Here is a 16,719-nt window from a genome sequence, read left to right as displayed (position 1 = left end):
TTTCCCTGTGGTGGTGGCATTGACTTTGTGGGGTCAGGAGCTTTCTCACAAAAAAGTGCTGTTTCGAATTGATAATAAGGCTGTAGTGGACATTATCAATCGGCAGTCGGCCAGGGATGCTCACATCTTGAAGCTCTTGCGAGTCTTTGTGTTGGGGTGCTTGACGTATGACATCAGTTTTAAGGCCTTACACATTCCTGGGGTGGACAATGACATTGCGGATGCTTTGTCTCGTTCACAGTGGGAGAGATTCCATGGGCTAGCCTCGGAGGCGGACAGGACGCCGACCCGCATGCCGGAACATCTGTGGACGGTAGGCGAGACAGGGTTTTGCAGCTGGTGGTAGGTTCGCTTGCAGTTTCCACTAGGACAGCGTATGAATTGGCCTGGAAAGAGTTTTTAGAATCTGGGGCCGGCTGGCGCGCTCCGGGCTGGAGACGGTCTGAAGATGTGGTACAGTTCATTCTTCACTTGATAGACAGAGGGCTGACACGTGTGACGATTGCTGGAAAATTGGCTGGTATTGCGTTCATGGGCAAATTGCTGTGGGGCTATTCTCCTTCGGCAGGGGAGGTGGGTAAGCGCATGCTAGAAGGTTGGTCTAGGGAGAGGGGTAGGGAACATATGGTTCGCCGACCTTTGTCTTGGCAGACGTTAGCCCGAGTTTTACAGGTTTTGCCCTCGGTTTGTCTGAATGGGTTTGAGGTTTGTCTGTTTTCTACTCTTATGGTTTGGATGTTTTTTGGTGCTTTCAGAGTTTCTGAGTTACTGGGGTCGAAAGTTACTTTTGGGGTGGGGTGGGAGAATGTCCGATTTTTAGAAGCAGGGTTACATGTTTGGTTGGCTCGGGCAAAAACTGATCAACACAGCAAAGGGAGGGGCATCTGGCTGGAAGCTTCTTCCCCTCCTGAGACATGTCCTTTGAGGTGGGCCAGGCGTTTGCGGGACTTTTCGGGGGCCGCCTTTGAGGGCCCTGTTTTTTGACATGTGGATGGTTCCAGGGTGACGGAGTACCAACTGCGCATGGTTTTGCGTAAAGCGCTGCGCTTCATGGGCTTGGATGAGACGCAGTATGGTACGCATTCTTTCAGGATTGGGGCAGCTACAGAAGCTCATAACAGGGGTTGGTCGCAGCAAGACATTATGTCTTTAGGGCGTTGGTCCTCCAACTGTTTTAGGCGCTATGTGCGTACTGATCCTGTTATGGCGCCTGCGGATGATAGTTTTTCTTGAGTTTGATGCTGCTTTTCTTTTTCAGGTTCAGTGGCCGGCCCCCGTTCTACTGTCATGACGATCTGGATAGTGGGACATTCCTTCATTAGGCGTGCGGCAGATCAAGCTATAAGAAGCTATTTTGGTTCCACACTTGGTTTTAATTCTCGTCTTTTTAATGTTGTATGGAAGGGGAAGGGAGGTATGATCTGGAGGGAGCTTATCCCGGCCTTGAATTCTTGGTTGGTGGGAGGTATTTGTCCTGACGTGCTGCTCTTACACCTTGGGGAGAATGACCTTTGTGGGGTGAAAGGGGTGGTTTTATTGAGAGCGATGAAGAAGGATCTTTCTCTTATTCGTCAACAATGGGCGGGTTGCCATGTTTTATGGACAGAATTGGTCCCTAGAAGAACCTGGAGGGGTGCGATCAAGCCTAGGGCGGTTGATAAGGCGCGAAGGAAGTTGAATCTGGAGGTTTCCCGTTTTTGTAGAGATCTGGGTTTCGGGCGGGTGTCCCATAAGGACATCCGTTATGACAATGTGGAATTCTTTCGCGGCGATGGTGTTCACTTATCTCGTATAGGGATGGATTTATATCTCTTAGAATTGCGAGAGGTGCTCTCCAGATGTTTGAAGATTCAACATTTCTTGGGTTGAGGTTCTGGTTCCTTGGTTGGTCGGTTTTGGGGGGCAGAAAGAGAGGAGGGTAATTCCTTCCCCCTCTTTTCTGGGTGGCGGAAATTGGGCGTTCTTGGTCAGCAGGGACATGAAGGTTGTTGGGGTTTTTGCTAAAGTTGGGCTATGGCTGGAAAAGTTTAAATAATTGTTTCGTGGGGTGGTTACAAAGTTTTGGGTAATGTAAGTTGTTGGTGGGTAATTTTTGGAATGTGATGTTATGCGGTGGTTTGGGATGATGATGGGATTATCAGGTTATGGTATTGTTTGAATTGTAATTATGTTGTGCTGGGTGGGGGCGGGGTTTGTGACGTGTTAGGGGCGGGCCTGACGTTTGGGGTTGTAAGGTAACATCTTATTTAGTGAGGACTAGTTTTGTGAGGCGGTTTGCCAGGTTTGTATTGTTGTAAATATGCACCTGTTTCAATAAAAGCGGCCTTTTGCACACTCTCAATTTGGTCTGGTGTCTGCTCACCCCCCCTCACCCCTCCCTCCCAAGGGGGGCTTGGGGGGGGCAGCCGACCGTAGGGAGGTCCCCCCCCCCGGGCTGATTGGGAGGGGCTAGTGGGGGGGGGGTGTCATGGGAAGCCAGCCTTGGGCTACATTTGGGCTTGTTTTGGGCTCCCTCGGTTCCTACTGAGGGAGCACAGTATATATTCTCTTGGCTCCTCCTCCCGGCCACCATTTTAGGTTGAATGACCTGGTGGCCGGGAGCTCTTTAGTCAGTTAAAAATTTTCCCCCCCTCCCTCCCTATTCTTGGTTAGCTCTGTTTCCTTTTCCCCGGGTCTTTCATTTATTATTTAAATTTATTTATTTATTTATTTGGTTCATCTTCCATAATTTTGGCTTTTTTGTCGGAACAGGTGGATATGGGGTAACAAACATTATGTTCTTTGTCGCTTGGAACAGGTGCCGTGCGGAAATTGGGCGTTCTTGGTCAGCAGGGACATGAAGGTTGTTGGGGTTTTTGCTAAAGTTGGGCTATGGCTGGAAAAGTTTAAATAATTGTTTCGTGGGGTGGTTACAAAGTTTTGGGTAATGTAAGTTGTTGGTGGGTAATTTTTGGAATGTGATGTTATGCGGTGGGTTGGGATGATGATGGGATTATCAGGTTATGGTATTGTTTGAATTGTAATTATGTTGTGCTGGGTGGGGGCGGGGTTTGTGACGTGTTAGGGGCGGGCCTGACGTTTGGGGTTGTAAGGTAACATCTTATTTAGTGAGGACTAGTTTTGTGAGGCGGTTTGCCAGGTTTGTATTGTTGTAAATATGCACCTGTTTCAATAAAAGCGGCCTTTTGCACACTCTCAATTTGGTCTGGTGTCTGCTCACCCCCCCCCTCACCCCTCCCTCCCAAAAGGGGTTTAGTCTTCATTCTCTGAGCCACGTGGTAGCCTCTCTGAGAGGGGAACACTGAGATCACACAGGGAGTCACACAGGGAGGGGCAGGTAACATACTAAGCTGGTTCTGGGAAGGACCAGCGAGCCCTGAACAGCAGGGATGCCTCCGCCTCTAAATCACCTTCGACCCATTTCCACCTCATACATATATACACGGCCAGTCTTTTTAAGAATTTACTGGATTTGTGAATGCATCCTGAAGCCACAGAGGGAGGGGGTGTTGCCCTGTCTGTCTGTCCCAAGCCGGAGGCAAAGGTGAGACCGCTTTGGGGGGTAATTCGGTGGTCGACCGTGGACCGCCTGTGTCCCAGGAAGAGCTTTTTTAAGGTGGCTGTTCATTTTCCAGGGGATGTTTCAAGTTCAGGGTGATGTGTTCAAGTTGTACGCAGGAAAAAGGAGGTTCAGATTCATTGGCTAAGCCAGGCCTCGTGCAGCCATTTCTCCACGGCTCGCGCTGACTGCACGCCGTCGTCACCCTTGGCTTTCATCGCGATGCTCTTTCAAGGAAGGCTGCGGTATTTCAATTATCGTTCTTAAAGGCAGACATTTTTATTTATTTATTTAATGCGTTTTTATATAGCTCGGACTTTACCCGAAGGTGTCAGAGCGCTTCACAACAGGAACAGTAATGATACATGAGGAGAAATTTACATGAGAACACATGAGGCAAACGTGACAATTGTGAGCAAACAAAATACAAGAGGTAGCAAACGGTGCATTACAGGAGGAAATAGTGACGTGTGCAGGTTACAAAAGCGTACAAAGTATAAGTAGAGGTATAATACTGCAATAAATGGCAGACACGTCACTCAAGCACAAGAACAAACTTCACGTAGGCAATGGTGGCACTTGTGCAAGTGTCTAAAGCAAACAAAATGTGAGAGGTAGCAAACAGTGTTACAAGAGAAAAGTGACGTGTGCATGTTACAAATGAGTACCAAACACAGGTAAAAGGGTAATACTGCTATAAATGGCAGATACTCAAACTGCAAGAACACACTGGGAAGGCGCTTTCATAGTCAAAGGACAATAGAATTTTCTATAATGGAAGTTTTTCCTTCATATAATAGAGAGGGTGTGAATTAACTTTGGAAGTGTCTTTGAAAGAGGAGAACTTTGAGGTCCGTTTTGAAGGCCTCGGAGGAGCCCCGTCCCTACCCGAAGTGCCATTGGTTTTTCGTCACCAGGTTGCACGGCGTAGGATGACCGTGGTATCTGATAGCTCAAAGTGCCCCGAGGCCACCTGAGGGTGGCGAGTGGCCCTTTACAAAACACGAAATAAAATACAATACAAAAATGTCATCCTTCAGTACACTTCCTCATCCCTTTACATAATCACCCCCACAGACCACAGACAGACCTACAGACCACTACTGCCACCAGGTGGCCGGGACTCGGGTCATAAAAGGTTGGTCTCTTACTCGAACACGCTGTGCCCACCACTCTCCAGCACCTTCTACCCATGCCAGGCGTCCATCCTCTGTGCTGGAGCACTCCCAGGCACAACCACAAATGAAGGAGCTGCAGGCACTCAACAAAGACTGCACACCTGATTAAATGAAGACATTCATACGCCCCCCAAACCAGCCTGCACCCCGTTCTAACCACAGATCTGCACAGTGACAATAGACAGAGCTGAACTACAGAACGCGCTCAGACCTCCCGACCCGGACACAAGCAAATGACCAGCTCTCTACACACAGGATGAACCGAGCTGCGCACAGGCAGCTGATAGAGCTGGACCACAGAAGGCGCACATATCTGAAGACACAAGTAAATGACTAGCTCCCTACACACAGGATAAACTGAGCTGCACAGAGGCAGCTGATAGAGCTGAACCACAAAACACACACAGATCTGAAGACACAAGTAAATGACTAGCTCCCTACACACAGGATAAACTGAGCTGCACACAGATCTAAAGACACAAGTAAATGACAAGCTCCCTACACACAGGATAAACTGAGCTGCACACAGGCAGCTGATAGAGCTGAATCACAAAACACACACAGATCTGAAGACACCAGTAAATGACTAGCTCCCTACACACAGGATAAACTGAGCTGCACACAGGCAGCTGATAGAGCTGAACCACAAAACACACACAGATCTGAAGACACAAGTAAATGACTAGCTCCCTACACACAGGATAAACTGAGCTGCACACAGGCAGCTGATAGAGCTGAACCACAAAACACACACAGATCTGAGGACACAAGTAAATGACTAGCTCCCTACACACAGGATAAACTGAGCTGCACAGAGGCAGCTGATAGAGCTGAACCACAAAACACACACAGATCTGAAGACACAAGTAAATGACTAGCTCCCTACACACAGGATAAACTGAGCTGCACAGAGGCAGCTGATAGAGCTGAACCACAAAACACACACAGATCTGAAGACACAAGTAAATGACTAGCTCCCTACACACAGGATAAACTGAGCTGCACACAGATCTGAAGACACAAGTAAATGACTAGCTCCCTACACACAAGATAAACAGAGCTGCACACACGCAGCTGATAGAGCTGAACCACAAAACACACACAGATCTGAAGACACAAGTAAATGACTAGCTCCCTACACACAGGATAAACTGAGCTGCACACAGGCAGCTGATAGAGCTGAACCACAAAACACACACAGATCTGAAGACACAAGTAAATGACTAGCTCCCTACACACAGGATAAACTGAGCTGCACACAGGCAGCTGATAGAGCTGAACAACAAAACACACACAGATCTGAAGACACAAGTAAATGACTAGCTCCCTACACACAGGATAAACTGATCTGCACACAGGCAGCTGATAGAGCTGAACCACAAAACACACACAGATCTGAGGACACAAGTAAATGACTAGCTCCCTACACACAGGATAAACTGAGCTGCACAGAGGCAGCTGATAGAGCTGAACCACAAAACACACACAGATCTGAAGACACAAGTAAATGACTAGCTCCCTACACACAGGATAAACTGAGCTGCACACAGGCAGCTGATAGAGCTGAACCACAAAACACACACAGATCTGAAGACACAAGTAAATGACTAGCTCCCTACACACAGGATAAACTGAGCTGCACACAGGCAGCTGATAGAACTGAACCACAAAACACACACAGATCTGAGGACACAAGTAAATGACTAGCTCCCTACACACAGGATAAACTGAGCTGCACACAGGCAGCTGATAGAGCTGAACCACAAAACACACACAGATCTGAAGACACAAGTAAATGACTAGCTCCCTACACACAGGATAAACTGAGCTGCACACAGGCAGCTGATAGAGTTGAACCACAGAAGGCGCACAGATCTGAAGACACAAGTAAATGACTAGCTCCCTACACACAGGATAAACTGAGCTGCACGGAGGCAGCTGATAGAGCTGAACCACAAAACACACACAGATCTGAAGACACAAGTAAATAACTAGCTCCCTATACACAGGATAAACTGAGCTACACACAGATCTGAAGACACAAGTAAATGACTAGCTCCCTACACACAGGATAAACTGAGCTGCACAGAGGCAGCTGATAGAGCTGAACCACAAAACACACACAGATCTCAAGACACAAGTAAATGACTAGCTCCTACACTCAGGATAAACTGAGCTGCACAGAGGCAGCTGATAGAGCTGAACCACAAAAAACACACAGATCTGAGGACACAAGTAAATGACTAGCTCCCTACACACAGGATAAACTGAGCTGCACACAGGCAGCTGATAGAGCTGAACCACAAAACACACACAGATCTGAGGACACAAGTAAATGACCAGCTCCCTACACACAGGATAAACTGAGCTGCACACAGGCAGCTGATAGAGCTGAACCACAAAATACACACAGATCTGAGGACACAAGTAAATGACCAGCTCCCTACACACAGGATAAACTGAGCTGCACACAGGCAGCTGATAGAGCTGAACCACAAAACACACACAGATCTGAAGACACAAGTAAATGACCAGCTCCCTACACACAGGATACACTGAGCTGCACACAGGCAGCTGATAGAGCTGAACCACAAAACACACACAGATCTGAGGACACAAGTAAAAATGTCCAACTATTCAACCCTCATACAATTTCTAGGAATTACATCTAGCGCTTCCCTTCACCTTTTTGGTTATTTTAGAGCGCTACGGTATAGGACGAGAGTCTATGTGAAGGTAGGTACAGGAGGTTAGATTCCAGTTGGGCGTGGGCCAATAGCAATCATTCTTCAATGGCGACCCCACCTCTGTGTGGGAATTGGGCAGTTTTATAGATAGCTCGGTCTTCAGCTGGTTCCTGGAGCGCATGTGGCTGTGTACTTCCTTCACTCCAGTTTTCAATGGCCTCATGTTGGACTCCCAGGGACCAGACTCCAGGCTCTGAGTGGGCTAAGGCCCTTGGGCCTTCCGGTGGGCTGTAAGTGATTGCAGATGCCCGTTTGGCACACGGTGGGCGTGTTCAATTCCATGGACAGCCCTGGTCATTTGCACCAATTGTGGTCACCAGGGACTTTGAACTTGATACTTGAGAGCACTAGGAGTCATTGGAGTATTTTTCAGTCTTGTTTAATGTGGGCGAGTGTTTGGGGTTGAGGTACATTCAAGCGGCCTAGTTTTAGGGCCTTAGCGGCCTGTCCATGTGTTTCTTTGGTAGCTGTACATAGATCACCGCCAGGGGTGGGCAGAAAGCCTCATTTATAGCTGGAGCTGATGATTTAGCGCATGAGTTAGAGTTTGGCGCATGGGTTACTTCGTCACAAATGTGATGGATATCCAGTTCGCTATATGACAAGTGCCATTGGATATAAACCGCCAAACTCTGGAGTAACCCGCCCGTCAAATTCTAAATCAGGCCTTTAGTTCCTCTTCTGCTTGGAGCTGTCTGTAACCGCCAGTTCCATGATTTTCTTGAGATTCGATACATTAGAGATGGTAACTATCAAGAAATGTTGTTCTCCGCTTCTTTTCTTCAAGAGTGGGCTAATGAGAGCGCACTTCATGCAAAACTAGGAGCCTTGGCTACAAAGTAGCTGTTCATGGGGAAATGACTAAATGGCGTGCTGCGGGCACATGCATGCACGCACACACAAATAATTCACTTTTAGATAATAAAGACCATTCAATTGCAGTGTTTAGTTTGGAAAAGAATAAGTTCTGACACCGAAAGTTTTCCCCGAAGCCCATGGATGGTGCTGGTGGGGTTCATGACTACCAAGACTGTACACCCTTGATTTAAAATCATGCCTCATTCTGTTACTCACACAGGGGTCAAAGTGGGCAGCATCCGAGGAGCACTATGTGCCCATACTTTTTTATTTTAAGAAAAACTGTTCCCCTATTTTATGTGAAAAGAGAACCATCTTGGGACGGTTATTTCTGAGAATAAATGCTTCAGCTGGAGTGTAAGGCAGGGAGCCTGCTGTAATGTGAAACTGAGGGAGGGGCAGACAGCTAAACAAGCCTTCCTGCCAGGGTGCCTGCTGCCCTGAAAGAAACTGAAATATGTGCTACTGGTTAATCTGCAAACTTAAAGGGTGCTTGGAAGCAGGAATTGGCTTTGAGAGAAACACTTGAAGCTTCTGGAAGATTTATTATTTTTGAGTGGAACTGCAAGGGAGTTTCCAGTTAAGCTGTGAAGTATGTGATTTTAATAGACAGTTATGAAAATAATTTGCACTGCCTACATACTGTGTATTACTAAAATGTATGTTTGGGAAACACTTTTTTTTATCTTAAACCTTTTTGCGCATTTTGTAGCAGCCTATCTTATACTGTGTGTAATGCAAGCTAAAAAAATATGACTTACATATTCGCAGGGTTTTCTGTCACAGACTGGGACCTCGTAGCACTAAACATACTCAAGTCACTATTCTATGCTGCACCAGCCAGGGCTCAATTCTCTGCCACTTTGGTTACATGTACAGACAGACCTCTGCAGTGCAATAACTAATAGAGGTTTCATAATGTACTGTAGTGCATTTCCCACTGATTAACTTAGCATGTATTTATTTTTCATTTAAGCTGAGTGCTATTTTATATTTATTTACCAGGTGAAAGACCGAAAAATGTTGCAGAATATTTTTTTTCTAGCAACGCCTTTGACCGCGCCTCCATTCTTGCTGACCCCACCCCATTGCGCACAATATCACATTTCCCATACTTTTTTAATGCTCTTCAACTAGTGCTCTCACATACTCTCCTCGCCGCTTATCTCACTCTTGCAGGTTCATTTTCTTCCCGGTGTCCTCTCTGTTCTTTCTCCTTCTCTCCCAGCCTCCCCTGTCGCCGCTGGTTGTATGACCTTACAACGAACTCCGTTGTAACGCATGCCTTTACCACGCATGCGTTACAACGGAATACTATATTCACGCTTTTCCTTCTCCACGTTTTTTCCGTGGTGACGTCATAAGTAGAAAAAAAAACGGCCGTTTCCTTCTCCTGCGCCGCCGATTTCCTGCACATCTCCTCTAAAGGTTAGTGGTTTATTTTTGGGGGGCAAGCCCCCCCAAGGCCCCCTTTTTTATTTTTACCCTTTACCACACATGCCTTTACTACGTACATCGTAGTAAAAGTATGCGTGGTAAAGGCAGTCGTTGTAACCACGCATGCGTTGTAATGCATGCGTGGTTATGGTTTTCGTTGAAACGGCCTCGTTGTAGTGGCAGTTTCCCGTCGCCGCTCCTGCTCTATGTTTCGTCTTTTCCCCTTCAGGGTCCCAGCCCCTCTTCCTGCTCCCTTGCTCTCCTCACTTCTCTCGCTTTTCTGTCTCTTGTTGGACACCCACCTGTCTCTCCGATCACATCCTTTCCACTCAGAGCCATAACTTCTACGAGGTGCAGCCTTATGACGTCAGCTGCTGCTGGTGCCAAGTTACTGAGACAGGTAAAAGACTACATTTTGCAGGGCATGGGGAGCGCTCCAGCAAATAAAATAAACTGTATTGTGCCTTGAGCTCTGAAGTCTCTTGCACTATTTTGTCTGACTTTATGTTCACCTGATACCCTAAGTAACTAGTTAATATTAACAATGCATCCTCTGTAGCCCTGTGGTCCACGTTTTTCTAAAGGAGCTCCCAAACAAGGACCCCGCCTGTCCCCTTTCCTGCTGCCTGGCCGCAGGCCCTGCTGGGTCTCCAGCTCTGTCGTTTCTCTGGGTCTCTCCTCGCCCTTCTAGGTCTTACATTACACCCTACCTGAATGTCTCATTCATATGTCCCTTGGAGTAAAACTTGGTGACTCAATATCGAGCAAACAGTTTAGTTTTCATTCACATTTTCATTTATCACAAAAAAAGCATTCTGGGGGTTGTAGTTTCATTTCTTCATTTGAGCCCATTGGGTGTCACGGTTGCAAGCAAGGAAAGTCCAGACCTTGAAAGGGGTGTCTCCATGACACAAGGTCACATGGTCCCCCTTCTGTTTTCACTAGTCTCTCTCCTATCCCCTCTTGCCACCCTCCAGAGTATGTTTGTACCAAGGGTTTTTAAAAGTCTCTCTCCTCTCCTGCATTTTGTCTATGCAGTATTACATGTCTCTCCCTCAAATCTCACCTCTCCTCCCACCTGTACTTACATGTGTAAGGTAGTCAGTGTCTCTTGCATATCTCTCCTTAAGCTTCTCCCATGTATCCCTGGCCATCAGCATTTTATTGTCTCACTCCCATCTCCCCTGTCCCTCCTTCCCTATTTGATAACCATGTTGTATCTAATGTCTCTCTTACATCTCTGCTCTCCTGCATGGAGTTCTATGCAGTTTTTATTAAAGTTTCTCCCCTATCATCCTCCCCTGCTGTGATCTGCATATGGTTTCTCCCACCGTCTTCTTTAGTTTTCATCCTGAAATCATACTCACACGGTACTTATCTGTATATCTGGTGTCTCCATCCACTCATGTACCCATAGCAACGGAGTAGGTTAATGTCTCTCTCATATCAAGTGATCTCTGCGTCCTTTCCTTTATAGGTAGCATACGGTATTTAAATGTTCCTCTTATATCTCTGACTTACCTTCCCCTCAGTATATATACCATTCGGTAATTAAATGTCTCTTTCATTTCTACTTTCTCTCCCATGTAATTAGCGTGCAGTGTTTACATTTCTCTCTTGGTGCATATATACCATGAGGCATTTAAATGTCTCTTTCGGTCTTTATATACCATGAGGTATATGATTGTCTCTCTCAATTGTACCTTCGTCCCAGTTTATATAGAATAAGGCATCTAAATGTCTCTCTCATCCCTACCTCCTTCACTGCATGTATAGCAAGAGGTATTTAAAGGTTTCTCTCACATCTCTCCTCTTCTTCCTACGTTCTATGAACACCCTTGATGTACCTAAATATTTGTCCAACTACTGTTATACCCTTGAGTATTTAGATGCCCCATATTTGAGATGGATATCAGAACTGAGGCATACCTGACTCTTCCAGAGATCAGTGGTCTATGGGTATCCTTTGGAGTTCAAGGGGGCCTTCTTTGCAGACTTCCAAGGAGATTCTATGTCCAAGGATCTATATGTGTGGGTATTTATAAAGCGCAAACACAGATCCCTAAAATTGATTGTTTCAAATAGTTCTCAATCCTTAAGACCCACTTCCAAAGGGATAGACCTAGAAGCCAGGTTTTAGGGTTTTCCTGAACTTGGACAAGTTAGATTCTTTTTGCAGAGTGAGAGGTGACCAACTCCACCATCAGGAGCCAAGATATCTAAGATTTTAGCTTTGGGACTAAGAGAGCGTGGTTGACCTCAGAGTGTCATTCGCGCAATCATAGGTAGTTCACCAATAGAGGTAAGGCCGTTAGGGGCATTGATACAGAAGGTCTTGTGTTAGGATGTGTGTCATTCCAATTTCTTACCGAACGTGAAGCCGCAGAGCGCCAGGAAGGTGATCACCAACATCCACTTCATGGTTCCCCGATCTTGTCCTGGCCGCTGGGTGTCCTGAATCCCACCAGATGTCTCGGGACGTCCACCTGACCCGTCCCAAAGATGGAGATGATCGTTGTTCCTCTGCAGGTCGGTGAGAGGAGCTCTGTTGCAGAAAAAGATGAGGTTTCGGTGGAGGGCGTTGGTATTTATACCCACCCGTTAGAATGGGTCTTTTCTACTGCCAGGAATTCCAGTAGGTGGGCGGAAGGGCGTGGGGGGGTTCTTCAGGGAGTGGAGAGGATCAATCGAAAGAAAAACAAGCAGGAGAAAGAGCAACAAAGGGAGCTCAGACATCAGACGTTGGCCAGGAGCGGGTTGTGTGAAACCACAGGAGCCAGGTGGACAACCTTGCACAACCTAGGCCGTGGAGGTGCTGCCAACGGCAACACAACTGCCTTGTGTTCCTCAACTGCTGCGCGTGTCACCTTTAGGATCAGGCACCCCTCACATGGGCTGACCAAGCTGAGAACTGAGGAACAAGTGAGACCGGGCATGTGGTGCCATCAAAGTAGGGGGAGCATCCCGGATTTGCCCAGACGGTGCTGGTTTTTCACCAGCTGTCCAGGCAGAATTCAGGAAATTTAGCTCCTGTCCCGGTTTTCAGAGAGGGTTCACTGAAAACGGTGGGAGGTGATTTTTTTCTGTTGTAAAACGCAGGGGTAGTTATCAGTTGTTTTAAGAAAGCAATTTAATTACCAGGCAAGCTACTGGGTTTGAAAAATTACATTTTATGTTTGTTCTAACCTCTTGTTCTGTAATTATTTGCTGAGGAGCGCTGTCATTCTGTCTGCAAGCTTGAAGTAAAATGGTAGTCCTTCTATTTTCGTGAAATGTCCCGATTTTTGGCTTTAAAATTCTGGTCACCCTACAACAAAGTGAGGTTGGTTGTGAGGCCACAATGAGTCCTTCATTCCATGTAGCATAGGAAGAGGTGTGGCGCCATAGCTCGGGCGACTGATTCTGGAATCTGGGGACCACGGTTTGATCCCCAGCACCAGCGGCAGATTAGCCCAGCACCACGTGAATCTGGGCAATAGCTCGCTTAATCTTCACGACGGCGCCTAGCGACCCTTACCTGTGATTGTGCGCTTTACAAATGTGGATTATTATAATTTAGCATGGTCAACTGGTGTTAGGTGTCAACTGGTGGCTTTTTAACTTAAACTTTATAGTGTGAGTCTGTCAGACTGTGCGACAGCATTTCAAGATGTGAGACCACTCCCTGTCAGAGGTGGACCGACCCCCAGGTAACCAGGGAGGGCATGTTTTGAAGTGACGTATTTAAAGGCCATCGTGGCTGACAGTGGCCGCCATCTTGTTTAGAGTCGAGTGACGACATCAGCGCCCCCCCAGCCCCACCCCCCTCTATACTGCCTGGCTCTGTCACTGCACCGCTTGTGTGTAATTCAGGTCGAAAACATACTCAAAGAAACACACTCTGGGGAATCCTCTCTTGATTTTTGCCAAGTGATTAGCCCTCCCTGGGGGTGGAATCCTCCCCCCTAAATTTACGTCGCTTCCCAAAAAATCCATGCGGCGCTTTTTGGTCTTATTTTTAATTTTCTGGAGGCAACACTCATAACTGTCCCCCTCCCTGTCTACCCTCGTCTGTCGTCTTTGAGGGTCGGGGGCACTCCCCCTTCTGTCCTCTCCATTACCTGCCATTAATTTTCTTTTTGTTTATTTGTGTATTGATTCAGGAACGAGCGCGACCAAAAATGACGCACTTCAAGTCAGTGATCTGTTTTGTGGCAGCAACGCGACAGCATGAGTACAACAAACAATAGTAGAGTTATTCTTGGCTCAGTGACGTGGTGGGCCTATTGTAAGTGCTGGCGCAGGGGCTTCATTCATTACTCTTAGGTCACGAGACGGCTCTTCGGGCTAGTTTTGGACACACTGAGTGTGGGGCATGCTCTGAACTCTGGGGCGGGGGGTCGCTACGGGGGACCTCAGGGGCAAGGAAGTAAGCTGATGGGGGGAGGGGGGTGTAGAGAGATCAGAATTTAGAACAGCACAATGTAATATATTCCTAGGGGGCTGGTGGCGGGTCAGTGGATTGACAATCCTTTATATACCCGAGCAACCCTACCTCCTTCTACGCTCAAATACCTCAATCACACCAATGCACTAGGGTACTTTCCCCTATGTGTATACTTATACCCCTGCCCCTGCTTATATCCTATTGAATCTGCCCCTACCTATAGCCAAATTCTTCTATCATTGCCTTTACCCCAGTGACCTGTGCTTGGATAAATTACAATACCTCTACCTCAGTCTCTACTGCTGCCTTTACACTACTAACTCTACCTCCTACACTTACTCTAGTATATCTACCACTGCCAAGATACCAAGGCGTCTACGATTGCCTGTACCCTAGTGACCCTATCCCTGCCTAAACTCCAGTACCTCTATACGTGCTTGCACCCTAGTGAGCCTTCCCCTGCCTATACTCCAGTACCTCTACCAATGCCTGCACCAAAGTGACCCTATCCCTGTATATACCTTCATACACCTACCACTGCCTGTACCCTAACAACACTACCCCTGTCCATATTCCAGTACCTCTATTATTGTCTGTACCCTGGTGACCATATTCCTGTCTACACTCCAGTACCACTATAATTGCTTACGCCCTAGTGACCCAATCCCTGTCTGTACTCCAGTACCTCTACTATTGCCTGTACCCTAATGACACTACCCCTGTATATACTCCAGTACCTCTACAATTGCCTGTACCATACTCACCCTATCACTGTCTATACTCCAGTACCTGCACCCTGTCCCTACTCCAGTACCTCAACCATTGCATGTACCCTAGTGACGCTATCCATGCCCATACTCCAGTCCCTACTCCAGTCCCTACTCCTGTACCCTTGTGACCCTGTTCCTGTCTATACTCCAGTACCTGTACCATTGCCTGTACCCTAGAAACCCTATCCCTGTCTATACTCCAGTACCTCTATCATTGCCTGTACTCTAGTGACGCTGTCCCTGTCTATGCTCAAGTACCTCTTCCATTGCTTGTACCAAAGTGACCGTATCCCTGTCTTTACCTTCATACCTCTACCACTGTCTGTACCCTAATGACCCTGTACCTGTCTATACTTCAGTACTTCTACCATTGCATGCACCCTAATGACCCTATCCCAGTCCATACTCCAGTACCTCTACTATTGTCTATACCCTAGTGACTATATCCCTGTCTATACTCCAGTACTTCTCCCAATGCCTGAACCCTAGTGACCCTTCCCCTGTCTATATTCCAGTACTTCTACCATTGCCTTTACCTACCTTAGCGACCCTATCCCTGTCTATGCTCCAATACCTCTACCATTGTCTATACCCTAGTGACCCTATCCCTGGCTGTACTCCAGTACTTCTTCCAATGTACTTACCCTAGTGACCCTGTCCCTGTCTATACTCCAGTACCTCTACCATTGCCTGTACCCTAGAGACCATATCCCTGTCTATACTCCAGTACTTCTACCATTGCCTGCACCCTAGCGGCCCTATCCCTGTCAATATGCCAGTACTTCTACCATTGCCTATACCCTAGTGACCCTATCACTGTCTATTCTCCAATACTACTACCATTTCCTGTACCTTAGCGGGCCTATCCCTGTCAATACTCCAGTACTTCTTCCACTGCCCTTACCCTAGTGACCCTGTCCCTGTCTATATTCTAGTACCTCTACCATTGCCTGAACCCTAGTGACACTATCCCTGTCTATACTCCAGTACCTCTACTATTGCCTGTACTCTAGTGGCCCTATCACTGTCTGTGCTCCAGTACCTCTGCCATTGCCTGAACTCTTGTGACCCTATCCCTGTCTATACTCCAGTACCCAGTCCAATGTCTGCACCAAAGTCACCTTATCCCTGTCTATACCTTCATACCTCTACCACTGCCTGTACCCTAACAACAATACCACTGTCTATATTCCAGTACCTCTATTATTATCTGTACCCTCGTGACCCTATTCCTGTGTATACTCCAGGACCTCTATAATTGTTTATGCCCTAGTGACCCTGTCTATGCTCCAGTACTTCAACCAATTGCCTGTACCCTGGTGAACCTATCCCTGCCTATACCCCAGTACTTCAACCAATTTCCAGTACCCTAGTGACCCTATCACCCTCTTTACTCCAGTACCTCCACCATTGTCTGTACCCTAGTGACCCTATCCCTATCTGTGCTCCAGTACCTCCACCATTGCCTGTACCGTAATGACCCTGTCCCTGACTATGCTCAAGTACCTCTTTCATTGCCTGTACCCTTGTGACTCTATCCCTTTCTATACTCCAGTACCCCAACCAATGCCTGCACCAAAGTGACCTTATCTCTGTCTTTACCTTCATACCTCTACCACTGCCTGTACCCTAGTGACCCTGTCCCTGCCTTTACTTCAGTACTTCTACCATTGCTTGCACCTTAATGATCCTATCCCGGTCTACACTCCAGTACCTTTACTATTGTCTGTACCCTAGTGACTAT

General features: G+C 47.1%; 1 protein-coding gene across 1 annotated transcript in view; it reads right to left on the bottom strand.

Moving 5' to 3' along the window:
• The window catches only part of LOC144753995 (uncharacterized), a 52,781-nt gene extending 40,445 nt beyond the window's left edge, over positions 1-12,336 (bottom strand). Inside the window, exon 1 of the mRNA XM_078641515.1 lies at positions 12,149-12,336. Within this exon, the coding sequence (XP_078497641.1) occupies positions 12,149-12,200 (52 nt within the window). The 5' untranslated portion in view covers positions 12,201-12,336. The remainder of the gene's footprint in view (positions 1-12,148) is intronic.
• Between the last annotated feature and the right edge of the window lie 4,383 nt (positions 12,337-16,719).

Source organism: Lissotriton helveticus, chromosome 5_1, assembly GCF_964261635.1.
Source record: "Lissotriton helveticus chromosome 5_1, aLisHel1.1, whole genome shotgun sequence".
In the NCBI taxonomy this organism is placed as follows: Eukaryota; Metazoa; Chordata; class Amphibia; order Caudata; family Salamandridae; genus Lissotriton; species Lissotriton helveticus.
This window is presented reverse-complemented; position numbering and strand designations above follow the sequence as displayed.